We start from the raw sequence: 27,426 nt of genomic DNA on the forward strand, positions 1-27,426 counted from the left end.
CAGACAACAGGTCTAGCTTGGTGAACAGGTGTTGTAAGCTGACTGAACCAATAATGTCTAGCCAGACTTGGTTGATTAATTATGTTTACTACTCACCTCTCAACTTTTGTCCCTAAAATTAATGGTAGAAATAACTGCCTGGAATGTCGAAGATGTGAACTACTGAGAATTTTATTTTCTAACCACAAGAAAGAGATGTGTGTGTGTGTGTGTGTGTGTGTGTGTGTGTGTGTGTGCATGTGTGCATGCCCGTGTGTGTGTGTGTGTGTGTGTGTGTGTGTGTGTGTGTGTATGTATGTGTGTGTGTGTGTGTGTGTGTGTGTAAGATAGAAGGCTGCTAGGCAGAGTGAGTAGTCTTCAACACACATGATGCATGACTCTACTAATTGTTTCAGTATACACAGAAAGAGTTTTCAACAAGTCTTCCCCTGGCTGCCTCAGTTGACCTGCCTACCAGCTAAGAATGAGTGAAATATCTTAGCAGAGTTTTCCCAATATGCTGTAGGGTTTCAAAAGTAACTGCTTAGAGTGAGATTTCTTTTACTTGAGACAGACTGAGACACCATCCATTCTACCCATCACACACAAAATAACAAAGTCTAGATTTATGAATTATCATTTATTTCAAAATTACCAATGTATGATTTCAATGCTGACAATATCAGCAAGACACTTGATTATTTTAGATATATTAGTCGGCTTTAATTCTCACTTGTTAGTTTTTCCCAAAACATCTAAAAAATAATTTCTGAATTCAAACTTTACCACTTGTACAATAACACTTTACACTGATGAGTAGTATGTCAAAATGTAATGTTCTTTGTCATTGGCTGGTACAATTGGCTAAGTCAGCCATTGGCCAATCAACAGTGCTCAGCATGTGTACATGTGTAATGTTCTTTTCCATTGGTTGCCATAATTGGCTATTCAGCTATCAGCCAATCAGGAATGCCCAGGATGTGTACAAGTGCAATGTTCTTTGTCATTGGCTGGTATAAATGGCTATTCAGCTATTGGCCAATCAGCAAATGCCCAGGATGTAGACTGGCAGTACACCTGTACTTTGACAAATCAAAACTATTACATGGAAAGTTATCTATCATGGGTCTTCTTCTTAGACACCCATTTATTTATTATTTTAGTATCTAATGTAAAAACAAAAGTTAATTTGGGGTGGTTTTATTTGTGGAAATCTATAATACAATAGAAGACAGTTAGTGTGAAACAGGACATTTTATACAACAACAATCTTACAACCATAGCTACATTTTATTGTCTGGCTTAACAAAGTTTAAATACAATTGTTACATTTTGTAAGGTTGCAGATCACATTAAGGTTGCTTATGCAAAGTAAATGTGTTTGTAAGGCCTTTGTCTCAGACTGAAATGTAGCAAGTTAGTACAATTTTTGTTGTGGAAAATGACATGTTTCACGTTAGCTTGCTTCTCTTGTATATTACAGAATTATGAGATGTATAACTGAGCTGAAAAATGACAATTCTGAATATGGCATAATACTATTACAAAATACTGTGTCAGATAACTAAATGTTTGGTATTAAAAAAACTGACGCTATTTCCAATGTTTCCAACAGTAGAAAACATATGTATGCAACAATTTCCTCTACCTTTGTGTACAAAACTTTTTAAAAATGTAACAAAATGGTGGACATAAATAGAAAAGAAGTAGTCTGTCAAAAATGTCAGTTCTAAATACCTCCCTCCAAGTTATCACTTGAGGGCGCTATTACTTTCCCATGACAAAGTGAAAGTTAGTATGTACTTTGATACAGTGGGAATTAACCATGCCTTCTCAGTAGCCATATCACTGATAGTCTTGGTTACCCAGACTCGCCAATGGGGGCGCTGCCTACGAGACCTCCCCAAACAAGAATCTGGGGAAACCACGTTCCAACTACCCTGCGATGGAAGTCACACAGTAGATTTCTTCCAAACATAAAAATGGGCTTACGAGGCCTGTTTGTTGTAGTTAATATACTAGTGTCGCTTGAGAAGTGATAATCTGTAGCGAAGGTACCCAAATCGTTCAGCCTGCAATGTTGGGCATGAAGTACTCCCCATGATGCAGTGCTCCAGCAGCTGATTCTGTCGCAGGCGAGTTGGAACTTGGTTTTCCCAGACTCTTGTTTGGGGAGGTCCCGTAGGTAGAGCCCCCAGTGGCGAGAGTCTGGGTAACCGAAACTATGTCACTGATTGCTTTTCCATTATTCTTGTAGCAATTAATTTGAAATTTTATTTCAGCATTATTTTTCTGGTTTTATTGAGTCAAAATGGGTGCATATGGTTTAGAGAGAAGATCTTCAATTTCCAATGGAAAATTTGATGAGAATTTTTTACTTTTTTATCATAAATTGTACTAATTTGCAAACCATGTTACAGTACCTGGTATCCCAACCCAGAAACCGAATCCCCTGAAAAGAAATTGAATATTACTTCAAGTATAATGAAGTAAGCAATTTATTACATATAAGGTGACAGACAAGTTTTGACAAATAATATTACAGGCATGGTATTTGATGTAGCACTATATATTTAATTATTATTCAACATGACAAATAGGTAATATATGTAAAATACTGTTATTGGAATGATCACTTTTTTCAACTCAGCTGAGTACATTATTAACATTAGGCCTAATATTTTTAAAAATAACGTATTTCCGATAACCCGACCGACCCCAGTGTCAGCTGCCAACCCTAAACATTTTTACATCCAAAAACTAGTTAGAAATTAATTCTATTTCTGTGTAAATTTTCTTACCATAGTATCCTTGGACAAGAATTCTGTTTAAAAACTCCATTCCAGAGATACCAAGTGCACACTGTGTGCATACATGTTCATCTACTTCACATATAATTGTCTTCATTTACTTCTTTTACAACTCATCAAACTATCACAGAAGTATTGTGACCAATGAGTATCTTGTCTAAGAGCTGAATCAATTTCTCAAAAAAAAAAAAAATTTAAAAATTAAAAGTTTTGACCGACCTACCCTAATTTCTGAAGTCATGTTATCGGAAACAAACATTATTTTTATTTTTGCCTTACAAGTTTTGGTTCATTGTTATTTTTATTTTCAAAATTACAAATTTTGGTTCATTAACATTAATATTGCGTTTTTGGCCTGCATCGTAACTTGAAAACAAAAAATCACTGGTACATCAAAAGAAAAACCATTATTGTTATATTTTAGTAGCTAATTTTGTAAAGCATTATTATAACCATAATAAAATAACTTCCACTTGAGGTATATATATGAGTTAATTAAAGCAATCAATCACCTCTTGTCGATTCCAGCACCAAAAATTACACCAATTGAGGTTCAAATTTAAGTTTTATACGGATGAGTTTTCATGATTTCAAATTATTGTTATTATTATATTACCAATAAATATGAGTAAAATATATAAATAAGGTGGGTATCAAAATTACACATCATTTCCACATTATTGATTATGATATATTAGTTAAGTGTTCAGCTTTCTAACGGAATATATTGTACATAACAGCTGATTGTTAGATGATGTATGGTCTATTGTTCCAAATATCATTATGTCATTATTTCTGTTGCAACAGCTGTCAGCAGTTTTTTAACATATTGTTATTTGCAATATTTATATGACATCAGTTTTGTTGTTCTACATCACAGCAATATGTGTATAGTTATCACTTCTGTTGTTAACATCACAGTGATGTCATCAGTTGTGTTGCACAACATCATAAATATGTCATTAGTTATGTAGTTCTTCATCCAAAACTGTTCTGCTGTCCCACATCACAAATAATCTAATGTAATGTAGTTCTGTTCCACGTCACTGTTATATGTCATGGTGTCCTACATTGATGTCATATCATTGTTCCAGTAATGTCATCAGTTCTGTTGTTCCACATTGTAATGATGTCATCAGTTCTGTTGTTCCACATTGCAATGATGTCATCAGTTCTGTTGTTCCACATCACAGCGATGTCATCAGTTCTGTTGTTCCACATCACAACAATGTCATCAGTTCTGTTGTTCCACATCACAGCGATGTCACCAGTTCTGTACACATCACAACGATGTCATCAGTTCTGTTGTTCTACATCACAACAATATGTGTCCAGGTTGCAACATGTCTCTATGAGTCTATGTCACCAGCCATCCAAATTTTCCACCAATTTTCAAAAAAACTTGGCTTGCATAATAAATGATCATATAAGTCATTGAACGTTTCTCTTCAGCCAACCATAAAATATTCAAAATAACTCATTGAGTTTGACTTGTCCCATAAACATCATTTTGTTTGGTTCAAAAGATTAGAAACTAATATACAATTATTGTCAAATCATATCATATTCAATGATTTGCATCATTATAAAAAAAACATCCATTGTGCTCTTTCAAAAGAAATACCGGTGACTGGAATATTTGTGTCCCTTGACACTTTGTTTACTGCCAACAACACCTGTCACTGCTTCTCTGGAAAAACTTTGGTCTTGATTGAATAAATACACAGGAAGAAGGTCAATAACCTCAAGTTGACTCAAAGTATCAAAGTTTAGAGCGTCTTTGTATTAAAAATCCTTCAGGTTAATGTTGGCTAAGATAACATCACATCTGTGGACCTTCTAGTATGATTGATAGACCTTCTGTGAAAAAAGAACAAAATGTAATAAAAGTTTAATAAAAATGCATAAATATAGTTGGGTATTATAAATAAAGTGAAAATGGTTAAAATCAGTTGTTGATAATTATGTCTAAAATTGGCAACTAGTGTTTCAAGTAAAATTGTGTGAACACACTTTGGAAATTCTCCAACATGTCTTCACCACAAACATGTGTCGGAGTGTTTTTTTTTATATATAGAAGCATCAACTTCAAACTGCATCATCTTTACTTTCATAACAACATGAGGTGTAAACATTGAAATTTTAGTCTCCAACACTACCACACTGTAAATGAACTAACGGTATATAAAAGAAACAGTGTTTCAATTTGATGAACAAATTTTAATATTCACTTTTGTGGTATTGCAGCCAATAAAAAACCCAAAAAGATTGTCAACAAAAATGAGAAGATCAGTTTATCTATACCATTTTACTTTAAAAATATGTTTTCAAAAACAACTGAACTCATGATACATACATGAAGTGTTTGTTTACCCTATTCCATATTTATTTATCCGGTGTTTATGTTCTTGGCAACTTTAACTAGAACATGGTCCTTACACAGAGGAGGATGTTATTCTACTGTGTTGGCCATATCAGTAAACAAGCTAAGTTTACAATCATATTAAACTATAAGGGGTGTTTTTCATCATGAAATGTATTCCATATTAACAGACTAGGCAATGTAAAAAAAGACATTGTCCTTCACAGAGAAAGGATGGTGCTGTTCTGTGTTGGTCACATCTGTAAACAAACTATATGTTTACTATCATAACTAAGAGATGTTTATACAAAATGAAATCTTTTCCATATTAACAGACTTGCCATCATCTTCACAGAAAAGGATCATGTTGTTCTACTGAGTTGGTCACATCTGTAAACAAACAGTATGTTTACACTATCATGACTCGAAGGTTTCTATGAGGTAAAAACGTTCACAGGCACAATGAGGCTGTAAGTCTGTATACTTTTATATATCTCATTACATTTTACAGTAGACTTTGAAAATCCATTGATGGACCTGTACAGTAGGATAACCTTGCCACTAGCTTTATACTTTCAGATTATGTATGTACGTACAAATCAATAACATAAAATTTATATACACCATCAAAGAGTTTAAGCTTTTCCTGTTTACGTTTCTTGAAATATTTCATTATAAAAACATATCCACTTAGGTTATATCATTGTCATTCGTATTAAAAGTTTCGGTTTTATTTTTATGTTTATTTAATGATCCTGGCATGGTCATACCCTTATACACTTTCCTGTTTATTTTTCTGAAATATTTCATTAAAACGTTTCCACTGATGTGATATCATTGTTATCATTCTTATTAAAAGTTTTTCAGGGTTTTTTATGTTTATTTCAAGTTCCTGTCCATTGATGATGAAAGTATGTACCGTTCTTTGTATTTCCCACGCAAAATAATTACCCCAAAAACTTAAGGTACGTGATATTTATTTTAAGTACTCTACATGTACAGATTTGATACTCAAATTGTCTGAAAGTTTCCTGTTTGTGTAGTTGTGTGGTTTTTATCTTAGAAATAACACAACAGCTTAAGGCTGGTGTACACCCAGTTGTCGGCATTATGTCTGGCCTATAAAAATAGTCGTATAAAATCTCTACATTGATAGCAGCTGTCTAAAAGGAGGCCAGTTACCATCTCACTTTGTTTATTGGATTGTTTAGTGACTGTTTACTTGTCCTCACTTGACCTTGGTTTAGATACAAAGTAACTACAATGTAACTATACTAAGAACACTATTGTTGATACCATGTATTCATCTTAGGACATTTTGGATATTAAACTCGTACATACGTGTATAAAAAAAGCAATTCCAGACAAGTGGAAAAGCAAGGACCACTTGATATTAAAATTTCTAAAAGTAGTCATTTATAGCTGTTGTTTTCTTTCACTTTTCTTTGTTTAGGAAATATGTGGAACATAAGGGGCCTTAATGTGTGTAGCATAAGGGGCCTTTAATAATGTCAATGTACTCTGTACAAGACTTGCCCCCAAAACAAGGGAAACTTAGATATTAAATAGAATCTGGAAGTTTATATGTACAATTATTTCTTTTAAAAACATATGATATTATATGAACTCTGAAATTATGTGCCATACTCATTAAGAAAAGAAAACTTGATGAACATTGTTGTGTCTAATTTCAGGCTTGAATACACAGCTGTGAGGGAAATGCTAGGCGTGAGGGGAGGTGATAGTCACATGACATGACTCTAGGCTAAAGTATTATAAACATTGACTGGCAAAAATGAAATATATGAGAATCTGTACCATATACATTGTGTAATGTATTAAAGTGTCTTTAATCTAAAGAAGATCGCTGATAATTTCAACATTTACAGCATTGTTAGCATGTCCATCTTATCAGCTCTTTTAGAGTCCAAATTATGTTACCTACCCCAGTAGTTCGGACACTATTAAAATAGCTGATTAGATGGACATGTTAACAACAACAGTTAACGCCAAGACACAGAGGTGATTGTACATGATACAAGTATGTAGCCTAAATCACCAAAACTATAAATTGACTGTTATCAGTTTTGATGACTACAATTTGGCTAATGTCTAGTTCAGAAATGTTAAGTATAATACTTGGTTAATCCTACCCAATGAATTCAAGGACTAATGGTTTGAATTTAAGATATTATCGTTAAAAAAGTAAGTTTTTTACGTAGGATTTTAGTTCATTACCCGATTGTTCTTTTAAAAGACAATTAATTACCAAAGGATATTACTGGGACTATAATGAAGCAAAGCTTGTGTGAATAACAGTCCAAAAATTAAATTTCAGTAGAATTTTTTTTCTTCAAAAAAAATATATGACTTGAAATTTATATATGTTCAGTTGACAAGGCCTAGTTCAGTTAAAAAGCTAGTCTTGCTGCTAGATGTTTGGGCCTTCTTTCCGAAACCATAAGGGTACGAAGTTCACAGTGAGGGCTTTGCTCGAACAAATGTTCCATCCTCGATAGCGATATTCGGCCATGTGTCATATTGTATCGGAAGAACATCCAAGGTCTAGCAGATAGACTATTAAAAAGCAAGCAGTATAGTTTACATTTTAATTATTTAAAGGCCCTTGTCAGATTTAGGATTAAAATTTACTTGTGAAAAACACATAAAAATTTGGTCTTTAACAAAAGAATTGTCGTATCTAATTTTTATGGCTTCACTGATAAAATAACACTAATGTGAGAAACTGGGATTGAAACATGGGCCTTTAAACATGAAAGGACAAGAAAGCCTGGATTCCATGGCAACATGACCCAATTATTATTCTTTTTTTCAGGACTAATTTTTCTGTAGTCTTGTTTCTGACGACTATGTTCTGATTTTACACTATGTTATCTTCACACACGTAATAATGTAGTATAAAATCGAAATAAGTTGTCAGGAACTAAACTAATTTTTCTGTAGCTTTGCTAGATATTTTTTGTACACCTAAATTTCAATCCCATTCTGCAATAGGTCTGTAAAGTGTAAGAAGAATACAGAAGGGGTGTCTATCTATATGCATGCACACTTAGATAGATATATAATGTTTCCCCTGGTACCACTGAAACACAGCTGGGTTGACAAGTACTATCTTGTCATTACAAGCTGTTAATAGTGGATCAATTTACTTTCTATAGTCGTCTAAATGTGAAGATAAAATTTCTGATTAATGTGTTCCTTTTACAATAAGAGCATCTATTATTAATATCTTAAAATACCTGTGTTGATGTTATAATAATACCCTCCTCCAGCAAATATAGATACAAAAGGTGACACTAATGGTGTATATCACATCGTAGTCATAAATATATAGAGTTCAAAATTCAAAGATTCGTACCAAAAATCTGATACAATTTCATGTTCGCAGGTAAGAATGAAATCTATGCAAGCTCCACCAGATTTATCCAAACTATTATGAGCATTCCCCAAATATGAGGTACAATGCATGAAAATCTCTGCAAGTTTTATCAGATTTCCTCTTCTGTTACAAAAATTTCAAAAACCTTCGCAAAACACTGCAGAATTGAAATTGTTGGCATTTATCATTCACTTGATATGTACAACCCTTACCAAACAAAATAAGTTTAAACCCCCCAAGGATACATTTGTTTGTTTGTTTATCTTTGCTCACAAAAAACTGCGATCTTATTAGGTGAAGGCCATACAGGTGACTAAATAAATGAGAAAAGGATTATCCCACTACTTCACATCATGAACACATTCAAACTACCTATGTATATTTGCTTAACATGATAATTTTGGTAAATATTAAACTACCTCAGGCTACAGCTCAGAACCTGACCTTATAGCTGTGATATGATCTTGTTGAGGGTGCACAATATAGTCAAGCGCACCTGTATGTGAAGGTTCTAAGCTACAGGCTAAATTGATTTTTATACACATATTTCAAAGATTGGAAATGTGCGGAAGGAAGTTAGAAAAGTGGTGTTATTTACAATTACATGTATTACATTTCTTTGTTGTTTTATGTGTATATATTCATAGCTTAAAAGGAATTCACACTGGAACTACAAGCAGGTCAGAAGTTTAACAAGTTTTAGATGTAACTTATGTAGGCTGCTAGTAAGTATTAATGAGCTTTGAAAGCAGCAGTTGTTTATTGAAATTAAAATTATCAAAATGATTTATCTTATAAAGTATCAGTTGGTTCTAGAAATGGCCTTGTACTAATTTTAGACATTAGTCAGACTGTACTATTGTCATGTATGAGGGAGAATGTGGAGATATGCAGTACATAAATGTTGTTATTTTTGTAGGGAGCACACAGCTTGATTTTTCAGTGTTCAATAAAGACATTTTGTTGGAATGTTTTCAAGGGTAATACAAGTGTCCTAGTATGAAAAATATCACATTCAAAAAAAGAAATCCCAGCCCATGCAGTTTACAGCCGATTCGATAAAATAAAGAACGGTGAAGTAAAAAACATACATGTCACAGAAAAAGCTTGAAATGCATCAAATCTGGGAAGAATAAGTGGTACAAGTATTTCAGTAGTGAAGTATTAAACCAAGTATTTTGATATAGGGAAATATGTTTTATTTATTTTTTTAACAGGCATATACATGATTCTACAGATGTTAATCAACGCAATCCTGAAGCATATCTGAGTGTGTGTGTGTATGTGAGAGGGTAGGATAGGTGCACTTTAATAGTTGGCACCTTATACCCTATACATACATTTAAATAGTGATAATTTTTCTGTCTTTGGAAGGGGAAACATAGCTATACATGATGTACAAAGTGAGTACCCATTTTGTAAAAGACAAAATTGTATAGAGTATACCAACATATTACAAATAATACTCAAACATTTTTTTATCTTTTTCTGTATTTCTTTGGTGCTTTTTAAGCTCTCCCCATCAGTTTCTGTTTTCAATGTTGTATCATCAAATTATTTTCTATACTGCTGTTTCTCTTTTTGAATAAAAAAATTACTGTAAAAGGCAGTCCCTATATATACCTTTTTTGATGACATGTGGGAGGGTACCTAACCTATATTATATAGACACAGTGACGTATGCATCATTGTGGATTTTTTTAAGCATTTCATTCACAGATAATGAATAGCACAGACAGTCTATGTTTGTTTAGTTAAAATGGCTACATAGAGGTAGGCAATTACAGCACCTTAGTATTTGTGTTAGGGACTGTGTTGCCTAGAGTCACCAATAATCACAGTGTAAATACAACTTCATACACCTGCTTGAATCGATGTCTGCTTTGAAAAGAACTACAACTCATTAAAATTACATTGACGGTGTATCATTGTTACATTGATAAAATGAGTTGAAATTTGCTTCTCTGATATACTCATTTAGTTCCAATTATTACAGCACATTTTAATATCAGTGTAAAAGGTTGTGTCTGGTCATTAATTAAATTATTGATTAAACCTTTTGATTCAAAATAAATGTAACAATTAACTGAAATAATGTCAGTAAATATTTGAGAATACCTGTTAGATAGAAGTCAGTACATTCCTCTTTCCCTCATGTGAAAATCAATCTGACCATTTTCATTTTAAAGGTTTGAACTCTCCCAGAAGAAAAATGATAATTTTCTGTATATTTTAATTTCTGTATATTCTGATTTGTATTTTTCTGTATCACAATGTAACTTTTCATGAACTAGTTTTAAAAAAATAATTTTCAAAATTTGAATCTTGTTCTAATAATTTTACAGCATGTTTTAATAACTTTGTTTGAAAGATTGTGTTGTGCGGTTATTACATTAAATATTAATTTACATCTTATGAGAGTTTGATACAACCTTTATCATTCATGAAACAACTGAATAAATGTCAGTCAATATTTGAGAATACCTGTTAGATAGAGATCAGTGCATTCCTCTTTGCCTCATGGGAAAATCCCATTTCCAATTTTATATTTCAAAACTGAGTGAAATGTCAGACAGTTTTCATTTTAAAACGTTCAAAACTCTCCAGTCCCAGAAAAAAAAGAAGATAATTTTCTGCATATTTAGACTTCTGTATCTTCTGATTTGTATTTTTCTGTATAGCAATGTAGCTATTCATGAAATTGTTTGTTAAAAATAATTTTTAAAAAATTGAATTTGTAAAACTTCTCTATTACCGTGGTACATGTTACATTCATTTTGCAGCAGAATTGTGAATTGTCCTCTCAATGCCAAATTTAAAGAAACTTAGGAAACAATGCAAGGTCTTTTCTGCCAAATTCATCCAAAATAGTGTGACAAAAAACACCTGACATTGAAGGAGAAGCAATTCATGAACTATTATAACAAGGCAAAATAACAAAACTATTTTTTAGAGGTCTAAAACTATCAAGAACTTTGTTTCAGGTAAATATTGTTCTCCAAGAGAAGAATTTGAAGGCTATGCAATAAGTCTTTAAGAATTGTCTTTTTTAAATTCCTTTTCAAGACTTTGTCATTAAAGAATGCGATGAAGGATTTTCACATAGATACGTAATTCACCTTACCCAAAAGTCCACTTTAAGTCTAAACAATTAGTCCTAACAATTGTCATCTTAATGCCTTCTCAAGAATTTGTCAAAAATGCTTAATGAAGGACTTAAAGTCTGTACAATATATTACCTGTCCTTGTCACCTTTCTAAAAAGTTCATGTGAAACTTTCCCAAAATGTCTGTCATTATGTACTCTTTGTTTACGCCTATTCAAAAATGTCTTGATTATCTCAGAATTGTAAGAATTGAAGTCGAAGCATTTCATCAGGTATTGACTTGATACCTTTCCAAAATGTCTATCATTATTCTTTGCTCACGCCGAGGCTATTCAAAACTGTCTTGATCATTTTAAGAATTGAAGTCCTATGCTATTCATCTGTTATTGACTTGATACCTTTTCAAAAAGACCAGTTTCACAAAATTAAAAGAAAACAAAAATATTGACATTATAGCTGTGATGTACGCTGCCAGCATATGCAATTGAAAGTGAAGGCTGACTGAATGCTGTTTTACAAACAATGAGGATATGCAAATATCTAACATAGCACGGTTATCATCTTACAGGTCAAATTAGGGGTACACCTGAGCTGTGTTATTGTTTGTCATTCAGGTGAAATGTATTCACTGTGAACAATCTCAAGGGTGCCTAATAACCCATATTGTAAGACTCAATCTAAGGTATGTAAAAAAGTGCACTTAGTTCTGATTCAGAACTTATGCTAATAACTGGTCAGTTTCTATTCCCGGTGTATGTACTCACCAAGATCTAATTGACGTAAATCAGTCACGCTAACAATACCCTTTTTACGATAAATTTACGACTATAGTGCAACCTTAATAACAGTTAATTTTCCAGAAAGCTATTTTTACCAACCTAATGAAAGTTCACAATTAATCTCTTGTTCTTGTTTACAACCAAGTTTCAAAGTTTGTTAATAAACTATTATATCACATGAACCATTAGTCAATTGAGGGTCTTCTTCTCCATGCCTAAGCTGAGATTGTAATTATACCAGCACTTGTATTTTTGTATTTTCTTTTACTTTTTTACAATTGTTTGCAAAATTATTCATTCCGTTTGTCTTTAGCATGGTATTGTTATCTTTTGTTTTAAAAACAATACACTCTTAAAGAGTGGCGACAACTCAGAAATCTTTTTCCCACCAACCTATCTAAGTGGAGTGATGCATACTCATAAGATGTAGGGTGCTCACTTTTTACCACTCTTTTGTTACTTTGGTGTTTGAGTCTGCTGTCCAAACCCTTTGCCCCTTCATATGTCACAAGAATGGTCTAACAGAGATTCCTTCTAAGTAGTAATCAACAATACCTGGTAAACCTGTCAGCAAACTACTCTCAACACAAATTTTACCTGGTGTCCGTTACTTGTGTTTCAAAGATTATGTACAGATTCAAAATTATACTTACAGTTTTAAGTTACCTTTGGTGTTAAAGTATTCATGAACAATACCTAAATAATTGTAAACCTGTAAGCTGATATCAATACAAATTCTAACAGTGGCTGCTGTCTGTTATTTTTTGTTTCAAAATCACTTACGATTTTAAAATTATTTCCCCTTTAAAAATTACTTTTGGTTCCAAAGTTTACTCCTGAAGAATACCTGAACAATTGTAAACTTCTCGGCTAACTGCTACTACATCTCTTGTCCGTTTCTTGTGCCTTCAAAATTACTTATAGTTTCAAAATTACTTACAGTTTAGTCCGAAACAATACCTAAACCTGCCAGCTAACTGCCATCAATAAACTCTAATCTCTTGTCCATTATTTGTGAATCAAGCCAATTGATGCGGCATTGACATCTTGACAAGTATACAGATCTACAAGATAAACCTAAGTCTAAAAATCTGATCAACCTGACATATCTGATTGTCAAGTTTACTGTTCAGTGGCCTTGACCATAACAATAAGTTAAACTTTCCCAGGGTGTAGCCTGGGAAGTCTATAAATACAACATACTTTTCTCTGCACTTTCCTTTTATGATACTAACAAGTAAAAAAAAGGGGCAAAATTAGCTCTATACAGGTCTTCTTTTGCCTTTTAAGGTTTGTTTTCGAAACCTTGGCCTTGTTTTCCATCCATGCAGCTACAAAAAGTATTATTATTCAACCTTTCATTTCTAATTTTGTAATAATTTTTTTTAATTTTGCATTTACTTTGTTTTACTTGGAACATTTGTGGATTTATATTTTAATACAATTATGTCCTGTTTGCAATATTTCAAAGCCTAACATTGTCAGTATAGCATTGGAAGAAACAATCTTTCCCCAGTACAATGACCTCCATGTCTCCTCAAGACACAGACCTTTTCTATTGGAAGTCACTGGTCCATTCTACAAAGTTAACACTTTAAAAAGACAAGTTGAATGCTGTCAATGGATATATAGAAACTCTGGTATGAATGCACTGCACTGTTCTCTCTCCTCCACAAACATACAAATGCTATGATAATGTCAGCTACTCAGAGCCAAGTATACTGTCTGTGAAAGATTGGAATCAATTGGATATTGTGTCTTGCAGTCACTGTAAAGTACACTTTAAGCTGAAACTTTGATGACTGCTCACATCCTGGCACTGTGGTTCACACCAAGACAAGAACAATTCATGGCTATGTTTACCTCCCTGCAACTCATTTTACACCTGCAACCACAGTCCATCTATTAGGTTGAGGGAGGTACTGTGCATCCCTCATGCCCCTGCACCGTACCCCCATTCTCCAAATAAAATCATCAGTCCCCTCTCTCAGTTGGAACACAGCTATAAACAAGCCACAAAATTGTATATACAATAGCAAACCAGAAACAAATAGACAGTTCCCCACTATCCAGTTTTATAAAAGGGATTATTCCAACTACGATGTCTCACTCCGAGTCACTCAAGATCACAGTGTAGTCACTAAGAAAGAGACTAAAACTGAGCCCTAGTGTAAGTACTCGGCTCTCAATATTGAACTTTTGAAAATATGAGTATCATAGTACATGGTGTATAATGTTTCAAACACAAAATTGAAAATTGGTACCTGAAATTATTTTGATAAGACTCGGTTAGTGTTATTAATAGCTTTACATTTAAAGCTTAATCTCTGTAAATCAATATTATTGTATTATCGGTACAGTATTATCCGTTATAAAAGCCAGAATTTAGACAATAAATGCAACAGTAGCAGCAAATATAGCAAAGAGGCAGGAAATCCATACATACAAATAATTCAGTTTTAGCATTGTAAATATTCTTTATATAATCATTGCTATATACACAGGTGACTTTTAGTGTAGTCAGGGGACAATTAATGCATATTGATGTAATAGCTAGATGTCATTAAATATTCATCTTAATTGGAGTTGATACAATTACCATAAAAGCAATTAGGTCAACTTCCTGGTTAATATATGCAGATGGTTTTCAAAAATCACAACTCAGGTGGAAATATCTACAATCTCTGAATTTAATGAGAGTTTTATAATATTCTGATTTAAACACTGCTTTACTATATTTTCCAGTGCAGTCTCACTTTAGTATTTTTGTTAAATGTAGGTTAAATCTACCGAATTTAATCTCGCTCGGATTTTACCAGGGTTCCCATCAAAATTATGGCATAGAAATCCTATAATGTAGTTTACCAGATTTCTACCCTCCATTACCAGGCTATAGCCGTCACCCTGTGTAGGAATAATGAAATTCTAAAAGTGATTTCTGATAATTAAAGATTTTTTTAGTTCATAGCAAAATATTTTAATTACAAAAATACGCTATATAACTTGGGAGGACAAATCCTATACAACCTGGGGGGGGGGGACAAGATATTCACCACTTTATTCATACTTAATACTAGCATAGTCTACAGTTTACATTAAAAACTTAGATTGCTGCTGGATGTTATTAGATAGTTAAGTTCAGTCTATTTTTAGTATGAACAGAAAAATTACCTGGTAGTGTGTTTTTACAAGGATTTTTAATTATTCCAGTAAGAATATGAACACTATATTTATTTATTTTTAAAAAGATATGTAGCAATTATCCAATCTCCAATGACCCAAATTGTACAACTTACCCAAATGCAGTGACCTGTGTATATGCAGAAGCTTATAAGGCCTAATAAAAAAAATTGTGTGGTTCTGATTACGCTCAATTTTAGAATAGGTGGGGTAGGTAGACTTCTATTTTATTATTTTTTTTTTTCATGTGTGAGTGTCTAGGTCAGGTAGTTTAAGTGTTTTCCATATGGTCTCTGTGTTATTGGTTTCTTCCCATCATATGTACAGCCATTACATATAGGAAGAACAGCTTTTTTATAGTCTTTTTAAGTTGATGTCAGTTTCCAAGTCCACTATTTCTGACAAGATTTTATTATTTTTTTCTTGAACATGTAAAAAAACAAGTTTAGGGTTGTCAGTGAAAAACCAGGTGGGGTCAGATAACTGGAACCAAACAATTTTTTTTTCTAGGTCTAAGTGCAAAGTGATCATAAATTCAGTTTTATTGTATAACTCTCAACACTCATGCAGTCTTGACTGATAAAGTATATATAATAAAAATAATGAAACAGCTGAGGCTAAATTTATCTGACCTTTGACCTAAACAGCTCTAGCTCACAAAATTTAAATTTTTGAAATAAATTCATTTTTAGGACAATAATTTTGAAAAATTTGGGAAATCACTGTAATATGTGAAGGGAGGGATGTGAAATTCATAGATTTCCATGCTTCATACCATAATTTTGGTGGAAATTCCAGTAAAAAGATATAGAAATGTTTTATCTACTTAACCACCTTAATAAATATACTAAATTATTGGAATTCATGCTCTTCAAAGCTTTCTCAGAGTACTTGGACCAAAATTTTACGATATGTACCATGAACTGTTAGTTTTTCCTAACATGACTTGCTTTAGATTTCCAGACATTTTATGTGACCCAGCTGACAACATAACAGATTTTCCACAACAAAGCTATTGTACTCACAATAAAGAAATCACTCATTGTATCATGGCGATACAAGAGAGGTCCTACACCCCCTGTGACTGTATCTTTAACTATAGAACTGTTCACCCATCTCTTGACCCCTTGTATATGTGACCCAAAACACTCTATTGTTGGTTGATCCTTAACTGACTTTACAGCCACCATGCCACACCTAATATCTACTTGAGTGTTGCCTGTGATCTGGACAGTGGATTTTAAGGCTCACTGCATTTTTGTAATTTGGGTCATTTTACGACTGGTCAAGTGGCTACTAGACTTTTTCAGATATGCATGTCAAAATTAAAAGGCACCATAACACAAGCAGACAGACAGTCTAGCTAGTCTTTTGTACATTCAGTGTATTAACATACCTTGCAGGCAAATTGACATTATACTCTGACCTCAGTACATACTGTATATTGAAAATGTTGTGATGTTATGGTTGACTAATATCTCCCTTTGTTTTTATGCATGCACAGTTAACAGTACGGTCCATCTAAGGCAAAGATGTACCAAACTAGGGCACTCTGTTCTCAGAATCTCTCAATGAAAATGTATAATTTTACCAAAGAAATCCCTAATAGATGAAAAATTTTGAGTGCGTATATAGTCATTAAACCATCACTTGTGTGGTGGTCTGATATTTAAAGGACCATAGCCTGGAATCCATGCAAATGGGGGTGGGTGGGTGGGTGGGTGGGTGGGTGGGTGGGGGGGGGGGGGTTGTGAGAGGGGGAAATCAAAATACAACAAATCCCCCATTTGCCTGGATTCTAGGCCAAAAGGATCATGGTTCAATCTCAGGTTCTAACTTTTACTGCTGGAATTATCAAAGGCAACGCATAGGAGTTACAGTTACATCTAAATTTTAATCCTAACTGTAACTGGACCTTTAAGGTAACAGATAATAGGGGAGGAGAGAACACACACATGAATTGACAGAATTAAGCTTTGTTCTGTGATTGGGATTATTGAAATCCATTAACTTGAATGCAATGAACCAAGGCTAATTGGGGAACAATTGAGTGTAGCTCTCAAGTCAACATAACAAAAAAGTAAAATTGAATGCAATAATTAAAGCATTCCTCTAGGGATCGTAATTATGTCCATTTGACTCACACAGTTCCAGATGAATGAGTGACAAGCACAATCAAATCAATCAACATCCATGTATGTACATGAAGAGCTGAGAAACCTGTTTTGAAATGAAGGGGAATCTGTTGAAATTTAGGCTCTCCTTAGACTTGAAGGGCTATGTTTCAATTTTGGGTCTGTGTATTTAGTGTTATCTTATCAGTGGAGCCACAAAAATTATATGCAGAGATCATTCTTTTGTGCTCGACAAACTTTCTCTATAACTCTATCTGACAACACGGCTGAATTTCAATCCTACCTTTTTGGCACAAAAACAGAGGTACAAACTAAATGTTGGTGTCTCTAAGGTGTTATATATACTTCAAATATGCATGTATGGATACCCATTTATAAACACATTGACAGATATACATGTATTCAGTTTGTGCCAAACTACAAATTACTTGTGGACTAACTGCATATGAATAGATCTGGATGTGATGAAGTGGTAGAAATTGAAAATAGATCATGGAGTGTGACATGTGCATATCATGTATTTAACATGCACATACAATGTGTACACCATGCAAACAGCATGTGCACGGCATACACATTGCATGCACACAATGCATGCACACAATGAACAAGTAGGGGTATATATTTTAAGGGTTTACTACACAGTTTTGAAGAGTTTCCATGATATTCAGAGTTGGATATCAAAGGATGAAAACAACCAAGACAAGAAATTATGAATTTTGCTTTCAGAAATACAACTAGAACAATTTCAGTGAATGACAAAACATTACTCAGTTGATATCAACATTTTAAAGGGAAGGTAGAAATCTAGACTACAAGATATCTCTTACTCTCAAAAAGTTTACGTTAAAAAATACTGAAGACTTCACAATAATTAATCAGAATTTATTTACATATAAAGTGTTAGAAGAAAGTTTTTCCATAAAATACATATATACAATAAAAATGATTCAGTATTTTAAAAAATGCATTCATCGTATAAAAAATGTTTCCTTACTTGATATGAATGTAGTGAAATGCTGTTCCAGTTACCAAAGAATGATGAAATATAAATAGCATTTATCATTTAAAAAATTAAAGATAAACAAATGAATTGTTGGTTTGAATGCTGTTAGCTGGGTAATACAAAGTAGTACATGTTATTTCTGCAGAATAAATAATATAAATCACTTGTTATTATATAAATACTAATGAATTAAAAAGTTTAATTTCAAATTCTGTAATTAACAATTTCTTTTCTAACACGATTTTCTGAGTAAATACACCTGGTTTAAAATTGCCTGAGTAAACGCACCTGGTCTAAATTGCTGTAATCTTTTCTCCACGTTTACAATTTCGACAGGCGCCCTTCTTACTTTCTTCAGCATCACGTTGCAGACTTTTTAACATATCGATCAGTTCTTGCTTTTCCAGCTCCATTCGTTCCATTTCTTGTCTTCGTTTCCTCTCAGCTGCCAGAAGTGTACGTACATCCTGTTGCAGTCGGGATAGTTGCCCTGTAAAAAGTGGACCCAGGTCACGACGGTGCTGGATGGGGTTTTGTATGACAGCCTTCAAGGCACATGATTCTCATTTGTTTGGTTTATAGCACTTCTTGCAACAAGTATTTGACAATATGGTTATATAAACATGGGCTGTTCCTAACTAGAATGGCTGAAGTTTCTTGGGAGACAGAATATTTCAACCCCATCAGTAACTGTTTGCAAGCTTTTTACTTCTCAGGTTATTGCACGTGTGTACAGGGATTGTGTTCCTCTGGCCACTTGAATTGGTAAACCTCTTCAAAGAATTGTACAAGTTTTGGAGCACAACACTGGGCCTGTTTCCACAATTCAAAGTTACACAAAAGATTAGATCTGATATCATGAAAGATTGAGTGAATCTACAGGGCTGCTTGTGAAGGCAGACAGAGTGATATTTGTGCAAAAAATGTTTGTCTTAGAGTGCATTTTAAGACTAATGTAAGAAATGTGAAAGTTAAACTTTGCACTAAATTTCCCCTTTGGGATATTATATTTTGTTAGGGGAGCAAATACTTAATTGCAAGAAGTGGAATTTATAAGTTTGAGTTTAATTTTAGCTTGTCAATCAATTTACAAGTGAAGGAAGCTTCTAAACAAGTTTGACAATTTTGTTGTGTTGGAGTAAGAAAATATAAATCATATTACTGACAAAAACAGCCATACATAATATTCAAAAATATAATAGAGAATTTTTCAAATAAATCATGCCATATAAGTCGGGAAAAGGAGGTGACTAAAATTGCATTTTTATTTTGTTTTTGGTGTATAATTTTCTCTTCGACCAGATGTTTAAGTTTTCAACAGAAAAATTATCATTCATAGGTTCTACATTTAGAAAACAAACAAAAATAATACACAACAAAACAAGTCCAAAACATGTAGTGAAAATTCCTTTAACAGTCTCAAAGGCTTCATTAATTTGTTTTAGTAAAATATATTAATAGCAATGCAGAGGGGAAGAAAGAGGTTACGAGTTAACGGCTGTACTTTACCTGGTTGCGGATTGCGAGAAAAAACTAACATCTACAGAAGCCACACTGTTAACTTTTTCTACCGCATCGTCTGCTGCGACAAAACAGTACACGAACTTCTAAAATGGTCCTGGAACGACGGATACCTAAACAAACTCAACTTCTACCCCCTTGCTTTGGGCAAAACATTACGACAGCTATTTTACCGGTCCGTCGCCCCAAGATTTGTATCTTGGCGCGCTCACTACACTGCTACTCTAAACGCTTTCTGATTGGTCAATAGTTTGAGCGCGAAAATACCATTTCGCATTGTCGTCAACTCTGTCGCTGTAAAGTAAACATTTAGCAGACGACACTGTGCAAAGCGATGAACAGGGAACTCAACAAACTATGCTTCCTCACATCCTGACATACCAAATGGTGTCGTAAGGGGTTTCTTCAAATGTCAAACTCGAAAACTCACCTCGTAATTCGTCGATTTGCTGTTGCATATTACTGGTTTTCTGCACCATATGAGAGCGCTGCGAGTCCAGGCGTAGTTGCATTTCTTTCCTCTGGTCGTCCAACTTACATATCATTTCAGAACGCAGAAGTTCGAGTTCTGTTCTTAGTTCGGCGATACAATTGTGGTCTTCGTCCTCTTTGCTAAGAATTGTCAGTCCACACCCTTTAGGGCAAACCTTTGTACGGAATTCACATGTTGCAAGATGTGAGTTGAGGTTTCGTCTTTCCATCACTGAGTTGCAGCCGTGACTTGGACACGAAACGCGACCAAAGTCGCAGTCGTGTTCGTGTCGTTCAACGTTTTCAAGAGTCGTTACAAAGGTGCAGCCATTGTCCGCGTTACTGCAGCAAATTTGAAGTTTATACAGATCATTTTTCATATACCGGAAGAGGGGTCTGAGTTGTGTTATTAACAATGTACGGCGATCCTCTGGACAGATATTTTCGTGCACCAACCATCCATGGATACAAGTCGAACAGAATGCGTGTTCACACGGTGCCTGAAGCGGGTCTTCCAGCACGTCTCGGCAGATGCAACAAAGAAGACCTTCGTTGACTTGCCCAAGGAAACGTTCTATGTCGTAGCCCATAACTAATGTACCTGGTTCACCTGCAACGAAACAAAGCGAATTGACCTCCACTGTTTTGATTACGATGTTAGTAATAAATCACACTGTTGCTATCGAAGGCCTGATTCAAGTTACCCTAAAACACCCTTGGGCCACAATATCTCTATGCCTGTCTTCACTAAGAACACTTTATCTATATATTGAATTGTAATTTTATAAATCCTTTAACCCCAAGTGTTTTAAGAAACCCCCAGGGTCTATTGAATACTCTTAAAACCAAAAGAGGCTCAGCTTATACATGCCTCAGTCCATTACCGTGGAACGTCGGAATACCTGAATAATGGGTTCCCTGTACTAGGACAAAGGCAATGAATCATACCACTCGACTAATCTCCTAATGTAATACGGCTGCAACAACACAAAAGTAGATTTGTTTCTAAGGAGCCAATGACTAAATTACATCATAGACCCTATGATTACATTAATAAGATAGAGTTGACATAAGATGAACTACTTACCCTATTAGGAGTTGTATTGTAATGATATATATTCCAACGATGGGAGAGAGGTGTCCAGAATAGGGTCAATGTTGAACTATGTTGAGTTGTGATGGTATGGTTGGGCGTTCGTTCGTATACCAGCTGTTGTAATTATACTGTAAAAGCAAGAATACAATTAATGAATGCATGAATGAAGTAATATCATATTGACAATGTGTTATTAATCACGCATTTGTATAATTATAGTGATGTTACAGTGGACACGAAAAATAAACAGAAGATTGCAGTTGCACGCATGTAAACTTACATATAAATGCATGCAACCCGTACATATACGCGTTTTTGATAATGATGTGTATTTTTTCATTACAAAGCAGATGCTATATATTGTACCGGTCACAAAGTGATAAAAGATATCACTTTAGTGATGAAGCTATGTAGATGTCAACATTTTAGTAATTATCGTATTGTAACTGCAGGAGGGCGCTATTTATTCCCCGTGTTTCCATGGCAACCGGACTCAACAAATCAATTAATTTCAGAGGACATGATAATGAGTTGAATTGTTTGAGAATTTTTAGGAATCCTGGGATGAGAACACGACACGTTTTGACAAGAATTAATTTTACTCAATAGTGATATTTGTTAACATATTAATTTTTAAAAAGCACACAAAAAAACATATTAATTCATCTGATGTAACCCCGGTGTGGTATTTGTGTATCACACAAACATCTGCTACAAATTCATATAACGTGCTTTCTTTTCTAAATTTTACCAGTTAACGAATTTAATGTAGACAGGAAACCCAAGTAATTTCCTTTTTCAACGATGACAGAATCCAATATCAATTATTCAAAGGGTTATAAACCAGATATAAAATATTTGGATGGACTGAACGAATTAATGTAAATGGAGGGAACAACTGCCTAGTTTTCCAGTTTTACAATAAAACCACCGTCACTTGAAACAGAGTGTCGTCAGGCTCGAGATAGTCTAGAGATTGTCCATTGTTGTTGTTTTTTTTAATCTGAAGATGATAGCCTCTAGACTAAGCTCGATACAAATCTGTACTTCGTCTCTGCCAAGGGCAAATATGGGCCCAAGAGTACAATGATTACTTTAATGTCTCACTCGTTGTTTTATGAGCCTTTGTTCACTTGATAAGATGTACAAATGGTACTGTACTATTATGCTATCATTTTATGATCCCTTCAATCATGTCAATACTGAGTTTGACAACTGCAAACTTGAACTTGCCGATATATTTATGGGAGGGGGGGTTCTTTTACTTTGCAGATTACATCATAATGGTGGCATTACTGTGTCTAAAGCTATGATAATAGTCTACATTGACTATCGGGCTGCCAAACTGCCATCGTTGAGTCAATAAGAATGATACATCAATCATAAAAGACATACATAAACCAATGTCAAATCCCAACCACTTTGACGATTTAGCATTGGGGAAGTATTCCTCTCCGAATACCAATTTAGAATACTAGCTAGTTTCGTGGAATCAACTTACAACCGGACGATTTTGCGGGTTCATAACCTACTTTTCCCGAAATTAAATACCTATTGATCCAAGGTACAAATAGAATGAATCAAATCTAAGGGTGTGAGATTAAAAGCTGTCCAAAGTAGTAGTTGCCATTACTCGTGATAGAAGGTGGCGAATCCTTGACCACTGATTATGTTGTCCTTAATTGCCTTTGTTCTTGGATAAACATGGTCCTTGTTAGTAGACGTATCGAAATTTTATTTGTCCAATGGCCTTTCTCAAATCCCTGAATGTCCTACCTCTCCCAGCATTAGTAGTTCTTGGGTGGTAAAACAGTGGAGTGCTCAACAAACAAAGTTATATTTTAATGGATGAATGTAAGGACATTCGACTTTGCTATTGATAACAACACGTGCGTACGTTGTTTTCGTGTGTATAAAGCTCCTTCCTCGTGTAATGCTATTAATGTAATTTCCCATTCATCAAATCTCACCCCCTTATTTTCATTTGTCCTCGTAACCCCTATCCATAAGTGGTATGACCTGATCATACTTTATGGGTAATCTAAGCACTCTCCATAAGTTTTTTCCGAACTCTTCAGAAAGTTTGTAAGATTTTTTCCAGTAAATTTTACACTGCCTAGAAACATCCTTTTCAAACACATTATTTTTTCACATGTGAAAAAATGTTATAAGTCCTATAATATCATTGAAGAGGATAGACAAAAATTGTTTCCTTTGTCTGGGATATGAAAAAACATGGTTCAGCATAAAATGAACATTTCAATCTAATTTCAAGGATATCCTTCTCGATCAGTCTGACCAGAGTCTGACAAAAGTAATAAAGACATCCCCTGGTCCTCAGGGAATCCAGTGTATACCCAAGAAGCACATTACATATCTTCACTTTATGTCTCAAATACTTTAAATTCCAACACGGCTGTCGAACTATCCACAACAATGTTGAACAACCACCAGTTTGATTAATTATATAAGCTAAAACACGATCAAAGAATTACTCATCGGTTATTCCTTTTTCTTCATTAAGACTTCCAAAATATTTTCCAAACCGAATAATTTCAAAAATCCCGTCACCCCCACTTTTTCTCGCGCAGACAATACTTTTCCGCCTTGGGCTAACGGAGTACAGTGGAGGCGAGTCTATATGACCGGAAGTGACGAAATCACAGGTAGCGCTGTATACTTGGGAGAATAGACCTTTGTAATTGACTCCTACAAAATGTATACAGTTGTGACCCAGTCAATACAGTAAAGAAAATAAAGAGGAGCTGTGTTTATTTAGTGGGACCCTAAACAAATGAAATTATGAACAAAGGGGGAACGGAAAAAATAAACTGTCACAGGGCAATGAACACTGATTGCGGAAGATGACAGAAGGATACACGGTATCGATATACTAGTATATATATAACGGGCTTTGTTCACACATAATCAGAGATGTCATCACCCCCTAGGTCGGGAACTTACAAAGAGATAATTTGGTAACTAGACAATAGGGGGTAGTAACACGAAGTCGTAAGGATGACGGATGTTTTTAGGGATTATAACCTTTTATCACACCTTTAAAATGATGTGGGTATTGGTCATTAGAGATCATCATCCCAGCGGGCATTGGTACCAGACAACAACATTTATGTTGATAGAACGTCTTGGTTTCTAAGCACAGTACATATCGAATAAAAGTAAGTACTCTACTCCCATAAACTTGCTTCACGTTCGACAGTGGCACACAGATTTTTAAAGACTTAATTACATTGAGCACAATTACATAATGCTGTATTGTTTACGGTTTGTTCGGACTTTTAAAAAACAAGGCCTCTGAGTCCAAGGGATGACGTATCTTGGACAACGTATTAGTCTTGCTGTAGGCTAATTTTCAACTTCGGTTCTCATAACATGTAGGTTTTCCGTCTTTATCACAATTGGCATGTACGTCTTTGTCGGTTGCCTGATTTATAACGTACGGTGACCTATCTTTGTTCTGAATGGTCGACCTAACGCCAAACTCCACTAACACAACTTTCAGCGTATATTTGCAGTGTGTTCTTCTTTCCTATTGTCCAGAAGTACACTGCTTCACAAATAGAATAATCAAACAAGTCCAAGAACGAAAAAAAACCCAACATATTCTGAATTTGAACGCTTATCTACATAATTCAAACGAATATTCGTAAACCAGATATCTTAAGTGTTTTCCTCTGTAAACGGATAGAGCCATCATATTACATGACATTACGCCATCGTTGATTAACTCGGGCGTATCTGATATACACAGGTCCAGAACTGTTGTGGTATTGTATGCCGTTGCCTGGTTTACACACAAATACACATTTAGCAGCAATCAAACCCAGATAAAGATTTCGACACGTTTTAGTATGATTAATGAATGATATGCATATACACATTTGGTAGTGAAAAGTTGGACCATGCTTGCTCTATTATCATGATTACAGACATGGAGTCATTCATTTATTGAGCTCATGCAGACTTAAACTCAATACAATCAAAGGCGTTGTGTTCAATCTCACCAATAGATAGTGAGGTCAGGATATCAAATATATATCTACCTTTAGTTGATGGTAGAAGTTGCCAATAACCACAATGTATATATATTAACAGGGACATCACAACTCTTGAATTGGTATTGATTTTTCCTGTGTTAATTGCTTGAACTATTGGCTCCGACGGGCATGACACTCAGGCCGTGTTAACAAGAACACAAAGGGTCGTATTTGCTGCATGCATGTAACAGCTGACCTAGTACGAAGGGCCACTTAACATGTCTGTTTCACTTGGATGATGTGATCACCCGCATAGGCAACATGAATGATCAACAGGTGGTTGTCTTTCGTTGCTACTGTGTACTCCTTATATTACCCCACCATTACCCACTCGACAAACGAGGGATACGGTGGTATCGGCCCCGGGAGTTTCGGTAGAACTCGGTGTGACCGATAGCGAGCATGTGGCGATGTCAACACCGTCCCTGGAGAGAGTTCATTACGTATAACGAGTCTGAACGAGTTTCAAGTTCCGTGCCCAGTTTGATCGATTGTTGTTTTAATCATGATCAAAATATGAAGATATTAAAAAGTTGTTAACCTCTGTCATAAAGTTAGGTGATTGATGATATTGGCCGTACAAATTTCATGATAAGCACCCTTTATATAGACAAAGATGCAGCAGTTTAATTCTGTCATCGGATCGGTTTATAAGGGTGTCCCTCAACCCTCGTGAACAATTAAAATATCACTGAAGCAGAAACAGTCGTATTGATTCTCTAATCTTTCAAAGTGGTTTACATTTTTTTTGTCTGGCCAATAAAATTCATCAGATAATTGAGAGTTAAAGTGATAAGGTATATTCAACATGGATTGAAGTCAGTTAAATGCAAAAATAAAATTCACAGTTTGGCATAGAATATCACAACTAGATCGAACCTTTTCCACTCCCCCACATTGTAAGCCTTACAGCAGTTAGCATGCGTATGTAAACTTGATTAAATTACCGTGTTTGAACTGTTCAAATTACACATTGCACTCGACACATATTCCTTTCTCTCGTACATAATACAGTCCAAAGCTCATAGCACTTTGCAAACATCAATATTTCCCCGCGAGTTTCATCGAGAATGACTTCACCCAGAACAACACCTGTTGGAGCTATATAGGCTTACAAAACAATTAATACTTATATATATCACGACGTACGTATGTACTATATTAAAGTTTGTTGTGATGCAATGATGGTAAAGCTCGCAATTGCTGGAATTAGGTAACGAAATTTACGAAACACAGACGTCTAGACCAAGCGTATGACTCTGCGTCAATAATTTAAATGGAACGCCTGGGCATATGCCACGGCTGTTACCCGAAGCAGATATGTATCTCCGGGGGGATTAGCGTCACACAGCCACGGCCACGCCGAGTGTGATCCGAGTGTAATGATAATTTAAAATTTCTCACCTCTGGGCTCTCTTGTATGTGTTCTTGTGTATGTTCCAGTGCCCAAACTCCCTACAGTATCGGAGTATTGCTTCGTGTTTCGGTGTCCCAAGTCTCTCCTAGTCTGCTGGGCCACCTTT

General features: G+C 34.7%; 1 protein-coding gene across 3 annotated transcripts; it reads right to left on the reverse strand.

Moving 5' to 3' along the window:
• Positions 1-648: 648 nt before the first annotated feature.
• LOC144437747 (E3 ubiquitin-protein ligase NRDP1-like) lies at positions 649-27,426 on the reverse strand. Of its 3 annotated transcripts, XM_078126761.1 has the most exons (5): positions 27,308-27,426; positions 21,837-21,973; positions 20,709-21,359; positions 19,046-19,247; positions 649-4,649 (listed from the first exon to the last, which is right to left on the reverse strand). In XM_078126761.1, exons 3-4 carry the CDS (start codon positions 21,337-21,339, stop codon positions 19,051-19,053), a joined length of 828 nt encoding a protein of 275 aa, XP_077982887.1. In that variant the 5' UTR covers positions 21,340-21,359; positions 21,837-21,973; positions 27,308-27,426; the 3' UTR covers positions 649-4,649; positions 19,046-19,050. The 3 variants fall into 3 exon arrangements, with proteins under 3 accessions (XP_077982887.1, XP_077982886.1, XP_077982888.1); XM_078126760.1 differs by lacking the exon at positions 649-4,649 and having other exon boundaries at positions 18,660-19,247; XM_078126762.1 differs by lacking the exons at positions 649-4,649; positions 19,046-19,247 and adding an exon at positions 19,257-19,570.

Source organism: Glandiceps talaboti, chromosome 7, assembly GCF_964340395.1.
Source record: "Glandiceps talaboti chromosome 7, keGlaTala1.1, whole genome shotgun sequence".
NCBI classification, from domain to species: Eukaryota; Metazoa; Hemichordata; class Enteropneusta; family Spengelidae; genus Glandiceps; species Glandiceps talaboti.